This window comes from Brachyhypopomus gauderio, unplaced genomic scaffold, assembly GCF_052324685.1.
Source record: "Brachyhypopomus gauderio isolate BG-103 unplaced genomic scaffold, BGAUD_0.2 sc97, whole genome shotgun sequence".
In the NCBI taxonomy this organism is placed as follows: Eukaryota; Metazoa; Chordata; class Actinopteri; order Gymnotiformes; family Hypopomidae; genus Brachyhypopomus; species Brachyhypopomus gauderio.
In genome coordinates, this window is record NW_027506918.1 from 585,852 (window position 1) to 595,643 (window position 9,792).

A 9,792-nucleotide genomic window follows, 5' to 3' on the forward strand; every position below is an offset into this window, starting at 1 on the left:
GAGACCATCAGGAGACGGGCCAGGTGGTTCCTCCTCTTGCGCCTCCATCTCCTCCTCCTCCTCCTGTGAGGAGAAGTAGCTCTCCATGCTGGCACCCTCCGGGGTACTGTCCACTGGGCAGTCCATGTGTAACCCACCTCGGCAATGCTAAAGTGGATCACAGGGTAAAAGTATAGTACACAGAGTACGAACTAGTAATAAGACCTTGGCCAGAATCAGAAGATACCAAGTTCGTCAGGAGTCGATAAGATGAGCAACAGTGACAAAGCAGACGGCTGGGAAAACAAATGTTGAGTAGTCACCCTTGTATTGTTACAACACTGGGAAAATATTCAGATCTGTATAAAACTCCACAATGAGACTACCCAATTAATGCAAAACGAACAATGTGTACACATAAAATAAAGTAAAACGTCCGTTGGGGCCCTTAAAAAAGCGAAATTGTTGTAGGTGCAAGAGGTACGTGTATATATCCTTGGTTATCTTTTCTTATTGTCTCTCAGAGGTCCTGGTTCGCCATCAAGTCCAATCTGAATCACTTCCTGGCCCGTGAATTCTTCCAGGCTCCTCAAAAAACCTGACGTATTAGCAAGGTCATACTCATCACACTGTCCTCAGATCAGTGGCGTGCACAGACATTTTGGGGGGCAAGTGCTCGGGGGGGTTGAAGGGCACTTTTTAGCGCACGTGGAGAACTTAATTATAATAAAAATTACAAGCACATGTTGAATGAAATTTGACATTTTATTTGTAACATTCTCTAAAGTGAGTTTTCAATGGAGAAAAGTCACACAGCCAACTGATAAAATTCATATCCAATATTAACTATATACAGTCATGTCCTTCAGTTAACTTCTGTTTACCCTCCACTGTCTGCAGGCCTTGTTGCATATATTTTGCAATTAGTAAATCAATATAGGCCTACAATTAAGACAGTAAAAAGTCCAAAAAGTACGAGAAGGAGTTATAGGCTACTGAGTGTTGTCATTACATGAATGCAAATGGGTATTTTTCCACAGGTAATGGGGAACTTCCTGTTTCTTTCACAAACGAATGTGTTAATTTATGTTGCCTAACAAAACCTATACAACAGAAAACGTTCAGCTTAACACATAGATTTGCAAACTCTACCTTAATTAATTGTATGTGGTCATCCTCATGTTATCTATCATTGATTTGGGCTAGAGCGACTAGTTTATCAGGTGACCAGTCGGCTAAAAATGCTTAGTAGTTTGGTGCTGTATGAGACATTTTACTGCACAAGAAAATGATTTCACGTTGGGCTTAGAGGGCAAACGGTACGATTTTACTTGATGTGTATGTGACCTGGCTGGTGGGGACGGGAGAAGAAGTCTATCTGTGAGCGTGTGTGCTGTGCTGAAGACGCTTCCTTCCTTTTGCTGAACTGAATTGCTGCTGCAGCGCATCTGGTGTTAAAGGAAGAGAGAGGTCGGGTGTGTGCGAGGTGGTGGCTCATTTCAGGTCATTGTTTTTAATCGCTCAGGTTTTCTAAAGATCATTTCAAACCGACCTCAGTAAAATGAAAACCGAAGTTTCAAAAGGACACTTTCGTTGATAAAGGGCAGAGTTGGTGGTGCTTTAGCACCACCTGATGTCTATGTGTGCACGCCACTGCCTCAGATCATCATGGGTTAACTGTAAACTGCCACACATTACACCAACCCCATAAGTCTTATTAAATCTAAATTCTTGGTTTTGTTGCACATTACAGCATTATTTAATGGTTCAACATGAGAACTAAAGTTCAAAACAGTTTTCGTTCATATAAATGAATCAGTCATACTGTATATATCAGTATATATATATATATATATATATATATATATATATATATATATATATATATATATATATATATAACATTTTCATTAAAATATGTTTGAAGATTAAATGAATCCAAGGCAACATTAATTTTGCTGTTCCACTGTTACTGATATCTTTGCTGGTAAGATCCTCATAGAAGAGGAACTTTCATTATAGAATAATGGGAAAACAGTGTGAGTAAAAGTGTGTGTTACAGTGCACAGGTGTGAACTGGTTAGAAGATCAGTGAATGTTACTTTCCCCCTGTCCCAGTCCAGCTGAACTCTGACCCTCTGCACTTTCTCAGAAGGTTGGAGGGGGTAATATTTCTGTCCTGGCCACTGTGTCCAGTATTTATCAGTGCTCATAATGTAGCATAGACCCCACACTGAATTCCAGTAAGACTTTCCCTTTCTCCATTCAGACTCTCCAATTACACCCAGTTCCCATATTTCACTGTCTCCAACATCAACATCCCAGCAGTGTGTCCCTGAGTTAAAGCCCTCAGAGCCCAGGACACACACATGCTGATTAAATCTCTCTGGATTATCAGGAAGCAGTAATTTGTATGGTCTCTGTTCTACAGTAGTGAGATCATCAGACAGGTGGAGGCGTGGATGTGCAGTGTTGGGGTCCAGAGTAACAGGGTCTGAGGAGAGAGAACAGAATGAATCATCATGTTCTTCATGTGTTTATGTGATGAGGTCACGTCTACAGACTGCAGGCCCTTTACTCTGAGTGAAATGCTGCAGTAGGTTGATAAGAGGGAAGTGATGGTGATGTTGTGTGTTCACCACACACCCCTGCAGTACTTGTGTGCTTGTTGTTTTGAAGATTGAAATTGTGTCTATTTGATTAATTATAATATGTTTACATGTTGTCTCTAGTGATGTTTACAAACAACAAGATTTTAACCATCTGCTCGACATTCTGGAGTTTTCCCAGTATGAAGTTTTCATTTCTGGACCAATACCAACTGCACGTCGAGGCAGTGGTCACATTACCAGACTGCTGGCTCTAAACAGCTGGTTCGCTACAGCCTATGCACATCAGAAGGTAAACTTCATTGACAATTTCAATGTCGGAATGTAGATTGACCAGTAAATTGAGAGCTTTGCCTTTTGGCTCAGCTCCCTCTTCACCACAACGGTCCAGTACAGCGTCTGCAATACTGCAGCCGCAGCACCGATCCGCCTGTCAATCTCTCGACCCATCCTTCCATCACTCGTGAAAAAGAACCTGAGATACTTGAACTCCTCCACTCGAGGCAAGGACTCATTCCCGACCCAGAGAGGTCACTCCACCCTTGTCCGACTGAGTACCATGGTCCAAGTTTTAGAGGTGCTGATTCTCACCCCGACTGCCTCGCACTCGGTTGCAATCTGATCCAGCGAGAGCCGTAGGTCCTGGCCCAATGATGCCAACAGGACCACATCATCCACAAATGGGAGACGCGGAATCCTGAGGCCACCAAACCGAACCCCCTCCACCACTTGGCTACGCAGAGAATTTCTGTCTATAAAAGTTATGAACAGAATCGGTGACAAAGGGCAGCCCTGGCTGAGTCCAACTCCCACCGGGAACCAGTCTGACTTACTTCCGGCCATGCAAACCAAGCTCCTGCTCTGTTTGTACAGGGACTGGATAGCCTGTGGCAGCAGGCCTCGTAGTCCATACTCCGGGAGCACCTCCAAGAGGAATCCCGAAGGACACGGTCGAATGCCTTCTCCAAATCCACAAAACACATGTGGACTGGTTGAGCAAACTCCCATGCACCCTCTAGGACCCTCGCAAGGGTGAAAAGCTGGTCCAGTGTTCCATGACCAGGACGGAACCAACATTGTTCCTCTTGTAATTGAAACTCGACTATCGACTGGACTCTCTTCTCCAGTACCACTACATAGACCTTACCAGGGAGGCTGAGGAGTGTGATCCCCCGATAGTTGGAGCACAATCTCCGGTCCCCCTGGAGCCTTGCCACCAAGGAGTTTCACAACTACCCTGGTCACCTCAGCCTGAGTGATGGGCAAACTCCCGTCCAAGTCCCCGAGCTCTGCTTCCTCCATGGAAGACGTGATGATGGCATTGAGAAGATCCTCAAAGTATTCCGTCCACCACCTAATGACATCCCCAGTTGAGGTCAGCAGATCCCCAGCCCCACTGTATACACTGTTGGTCGGGAACCGCTTTCTCCTCCTGAGTTGCCTGACGGTTTTCCAGAATCGCCAATCGAAAGTCACTTTCCATGGTCTCACCAAACTCTTCCCACACCCGAGTTTTTGCCTCCTGTACCCATCTGCCGCCTCCGGAGTCCCACGAGTCAACCAGGCCTGATAGGACTCTTTCTTCAGAATACATTGGGTTTGGCGATTGCCGCCATGACAGGCACCGACAACCTTGCGGCCACAGCTCTGGTCCACCGCATAGACAACAGAGGCGTGAAACAAGGCCCATTCAGACTCAATGTCTCTGGCCTCCCTTGGGATGCGGTCAAAGCTCTGCTGGAAGTGGGAGTTAAAGACCTTTCTGACAGGTTCCTCTGCCATGCACTTATAGACACTTCTGTGCTTGAACATGGTGTTTGTTATGGACAGACTCTGACGAGCACAGAAGTCCAATAACAAAACACCATTCGGGTTCAGATCGGAAAGGCAATTCCTCCCAATCACGTCCTTCCAGGTCTTACTGTCGCTGCCCACATAAGCATTGAAGTCACCCCAGAATGCCCAGAATGGGCACCTTCTAGTATCCCCTCCAAGGACTCCAAGAAGGTTGGAACTGCCATTTGGTGCATAAGGACAAACAACAGAGCCCATTCCCCAACCCGAAGGCGTAGGAAAGCAACACTCTTGTCTAAGGGGGAAAACCCCAACACACAGGCAGCGAGCTGGGGAGCTATGAGTAAGCCCACTCCTGCCCTCCGCCTTTCACCCTGGGCAACTCCAGAAAAGAATAAAGTCCAGCCTCTCTCGAGAGGATTGTTTCCAGGACCCAAATGTGTGTTGAGGTGAGTCCAACTATATCTAGTTGATATCTCTAAGACTTGCACACCAGCTCAGGCTCCTTCCCAACCAGAGAGGTTACCTTCCATGTCCCAAGAGCCAGGTTCAGTAACAGAGGATCAGTACGCCAATGCCCCCACATTCGGCCACCGCCCAATCCACAATGCACTGAACCCCTACTACTACCTCTCCCACAGGTGGTGGGCCCATGGGAGAGTGAACCCAAGTATCTCTTTCTGACTGTCCCCGGCCAGGCCCCATGGGTAGAAACCAGGCCACCAGGCGCTCACCAAGGGGCCCCTCCCCCAGGCCTGGCTCCAGGGTGAGGCCCCGATAACCCTGATCCGGGTGAGGGTAACTGTTATTTATGAGTTCCATAGGGGTTTTTGGATCACTCTTTGTCTGGCCCATCACCTAGGACCAATTTGCCTTGGGAGACCCTACCAGGGTCACACCATTCCATATAGCCCTGGAGCAGGGGGTGTCTGCTTGGGCTCAGCTGGACTCCAGGCTGTGGGGAGGTGGAGTTGTGTCTGGGTGTTTGGAGTGGTGTGTCCTGTTCCTGGAACAGTGCACATTGTCTCTGGGGTGTTTGCTAGGGTCTCCCCAACTTCACAACCACACTCCTCTGAGCACTATGACTTCTCTTAATAGGATGGAGGATTGTGGGAAGCCCCTTAGCCTGGAGTCTCAAGGACCCATGTCCCACTTCATACAGCCCTATAGGGTCAGACTCAGAGTGATGGTCTTCCTCTCATCTGTGAGATGAGTCCTCCTCCTGGTAGAGGAGACCAAACCCAACATACAGCACAGGAACCTCTTACACTGATTCTCCTTTGTTAGGGATGGGGGAGGAGGCAGGATGGAGGAGCAGGTGGAGGTGGTGGTGTCCTGGGGAGAGTGGGTGGTGTAGAGGTGGAGAGTGGGTGGTGTGTAGAGGTGGAGAGTGGGTGGTGTAGAGGGGAGAGTGGGTGGTGTGTAGAGGTGTAGAGTGGGTGGTGTGTAGAGGTGGAGAGTGGGTGGTGTAGAGGTGGAGAGTGGGTGGTGTAGATCTCCTCATGGACTGACTGTCTCCCCTCAGACCAGCAGTCAACTGGTCGTCCCCCTCACTGTTTATACTAATACAGCCTTTAATACTGGAATAGTTCATTTACCAAACACACAATGTTAATGTTTCTCTCTCTATAGAGTTCTAATTGTGAGGAGAACAGAATTACTCTAATTAATCAAAGAACACCAAAACTCACAGTACTGGAGAATTTTCTGCATTCTCTCCCAGACTCTGAACTTCAGGTTGGAAAGATGTTTTGCTACATTGATCAGAGCTCCTGACACCTTCTCGTGTTGTTTTGGGGTGTGATGAACTCTGGAAATGTAGAAAGCTATTATATTATTAAAATATATTATAATTATTTATCTTATTCAAAGTATTTAACGTTAAAAGTAACATGTGAAATCTTTCATAAAATCCATCAATATGTATTGAAATGTCTGCACATGGTCAGTGTCACGGTAGGCGGGGTCAGACCCACAGGGGAGCCGCCCACTTCACATTCCATACATTCCTCCACACAGCCCCTCCCCCTTTCTAATTCACCCACATACTCCATCATCACTGACACCTGTCTGTCATCTCCTCACTTCCTACTTCAGCCCACAAGTTCTGCCAGTCGTCTGATTGTATCAGAACAATCACAATGTGTAAAAATGTGGAGATCAAACAGAAATAATCACTTACTGTTTCAATGTGGACAACACGTTCTGAGAAGGAAACAGAGGGACAATTGTGGCTTTTCCTTATATGATAATAAAATCTATGGGTCTAAAGACCTTTACACAAACACACACACACTAAAACAAATGTCAAATGGCCAAGATGGCCAGTGAGTGATTCTTTTTCATCTACATTGGTGTATTTAACATGTTTTGTACGTGTGTTTAAGTGAGAGAGAGACAGACTGAGTGATTCTTACTAGTAAGAACGGGATGTTCTCAGCTTCCATCTTCTTCTCTGTGTTTCTGATTTGATCTGAAAGAGTTGCTATTTCTCCACTCATCTCCTCAATCTTCCTCCTCATCATGTGACTCTTCTGCTCCTCTTCCTCCTTCAGTGCAGCTAGTCTTGCTGCTTCTTCATATCTTAGAAACTGGTGGATCTTCTCAAACTCCTCCTTTATCTGCCTCTCTGTGTGCTGGGCCTGATACTGCAATGGGAGATGATGAGGAAATATAAACTGTCTAAATGTGTGTGTTTCATTATGGTGTACATGGACAGCACCATTCTGAACTCAGAGTGACCTTTCACCTTAATGTGTGCTGCTGTTTTCTCACAGACTTGTTTATGTTCCTCTAAGAACTTCAGATGCTGCTGTAGAGACTCCAGTGAGGTCTTGAGTTTGTCCTGTAAAACACAGGTTTAGTAGAGGACAGTGTGAGTCTTACAGGACTCATCACTGTATCTGTATAGATGTCCTGGAGATTACAGAGATTATAACGACAACACAATGGTGTGATTACTATGATTCCTTATCATCCTTTTACTATCAAATGGAGATGTTTGCTATATTGTAGCAGGTGGTATATCAATGGTTTAATTATATTATGTTTCATTATGAATGAAGGTCTGATTTAGTTGTCTGAAATGTCATCATTTGACAAATGTAATCTAGACTGTCTAACATATATTTCAAGATAATTGTAAACATTGGAAAAACATTACAGTTAAAATGAAGAGCACCTCAGAAGATCTCTGACTCCTGCTCGCTAGAAAAGCCTCACACAGGTCCTTTAGTGCACGATTACAAGGAGGATAATCTCTTGAAGATCTTCTCCTACAAACTGGACATTCTTGAGATCCCTTGGCTTCCCAGAACTTCTGCAGACAGGTTTTACACACACTGTGGCTACATGACAGTAGAACAGGATCCCTGAAGATGTCACAGCACACAGGACATGAAAACTGTTCTTCTGACAGTGTTTGTAGCAGCCATTTCCTCCAACAGGTGCTGTGCTGTTTCTCTGTAATGTCTCCTTCTGTACAAACTTCCCTTTCACTTTTAGATTGTCTGCAAAAACACCGCAGCACAGGAGAGAATCAGTTACTGTAGTCCTTTATCCAGATTTTAGTTTAAATTCCTTTCATAAATAAAGCAGAAAGAAGTAAATACCAGATTTAAGAGGTTCTCATAATATTTATGAATCACCTGAATGCAGAATTAATAAAGACTAGTGTGTCACTCCCAGATTACTTCCTCAAACAGGCAGGCGTTCACAGGGAGGAGGAGCTTTTGTAAAGAAATAAAGGAGTTGAAAAAGTGTGATGTCTCCACCAGATGGCGACAGGTTACTATCAAGTACTTGAATCAGGGAAACATCCGCTAACTGAACTTCAGGTTTTAATATTTATTCATTAAATAGGAGTGGAGCAAAACATTTGAAGTAAATATTTACATAATTTTGAGATCATGATTTTAATTTTCATTGTACTTGTAAATAATAAAATAAGTTAGTTAAGCAATGATAAGTTCTTTAAAAAAGTAGTTCATTTATTGTAGTTCATGTATCAGTATTTGAGAGAGCAGTGTGTGAGGGGACCAGCAAGACATTTTATAAACACAATAGAATATGGCCCGCACTTCAACTTTTGCACTGGAATTTGGCTTTTTAAAAGAGATATTTTAAATGACAGTGACTTTGAACTATCCCTGGTCACAGATCGCCCACCGCCTGCAGTGACACCACAGGTTTGATCTTCCACTGCAGCTGCAGTGAATGCAGTTGCATGTATTACAGCCCCAACACCCACTGTGGCAACAGTCGCATCCTACACACCACCTGCAGCATCCTCCCCATCACACCATGTGTGGTGTCTGAACCTTCATCCTCCCATCACACCATGTGTGGTGTCTGAACCTTCATCCGCCCATCACACCATGTGTGGTGTCTGATCCTTCATCCTCCCATCACACCATGTGTGGTGTCTTCATCCTCCCCATCACACCATGTGTGGTGTCTTCATCCTCCCATCACACCATGTGTGGTGCCTGAACCTTCATCCTCCCATCACACCATGTGTGGTGTCTGATCCTTCATCCTCCCATCACACCATGTGTGGTGTCTGAACCTTCATCCTCCCATCACACCATGTGTGGTGCCTGAACCTTCATCCTCCCATCACACCATGTGTGGTGTCTGAACCTTCATCCTCCGATCACACCATGAGTGGTGCCTGAACCTTCATCCTCCCATCACACCATGTGTGGTGCCTGAACCTTCATCCTCCCATCACACCATGTGTGGTGCCTGAACCTTCATCCTCCCATCACACCATGTGTGGTGCCTGAACCTTCATCCTCCCATCACACCATGTGTGGTGCCTGAACCTTCATCCTCCCATCACACCATGTGTGGTGCCTGAACCTTCATCCTCCCATCACACCATGTGTGGTGTCTGAGCCTTCATCCTCCCATCACACCATGTGTGGTGTCTGAGCCTTCATCCTCCCATCACACCATGTGTGGTGTCTGAACCTTCATCCTCCCATCACACCATGTGTGGTGCCTGAACCTTCATCCTCCCATCACACCATGTGTGGTGCCTGAACCTTCATCCTCCCATCACACCATGTGTGGTGCCTGAACCTTCATCCTCCCATCACACCATGTGTGGTGCCTGAACCTTCATCCTCCCATCACACCATGTGTGGTGTCTGAACCTTCCCCTCTGTTTTTGTCATGTGGTGTGAAAGTAATCATTAGGCCTATTTAAACAAAATAAATGAATAGTCACAATAACATGAATGATAAATAATATTTTTCATTTTGAGTCTTTGATTGTCTAATTAAGTACATTTTAAATGTTACAACCTTGTTGTAACATTGGAGTGACTGTATTTAAATCAATTTTGCAACCTGTACATATTTCATAAACCCACTTAAATACATTGTTTCAGTAGTTGACACATTG

The 9,792-nt window shown here is 45.1% G+C and overlaps 1 protein-coding gene across 2 annotated transcripts; it reads right to left on the minus strand.

Annotated features, from left to right (window-relative positions):
* Positions 1–1,907: 1,907 nt before the first annotated feature.
* On the minus strand, positions 1,908–8,091 carry LOC143496600 (zinc-binding protein A33-like). 2 transcript variants are annotated; one of them, XM_076992772.1, is made up of 7 exons: positions 8,030–8,091; positions 7,564–7,891; positions 7,132–7,227; positions 6,800–7,030; positions 6,565–6,587; positions 6,074–6,192; positions 1,908–2,473 (listed from the first exon to the last, which is right to left on the minus strand). In XM_076992772.1, the coding sequence occupies exons 4-7, from the start codon at positions 6,905–6,907 to the stop codon at positions 1,929–1,931; spliced, it is 795 nt and encodes a 264-aa protein (XP_076848887.1). In that variant the 5' UTR covers positions 6,908–7,030; positions 7,132–7,227; positions 7,564–7,891; positions 8,030–8,091; the 3' UTR covers positions 1,908–1,928. The 2 variants fall into 2 exon arrangements, with proteins under 2 accessions (XP_076848887.1, XP_076848886.1); XM_076992771.1 differs by having other exon boundaries at positions 7,994–8,076.
* Positions 8,092–9,792: the final 1,701 nt, after the last annotated feature.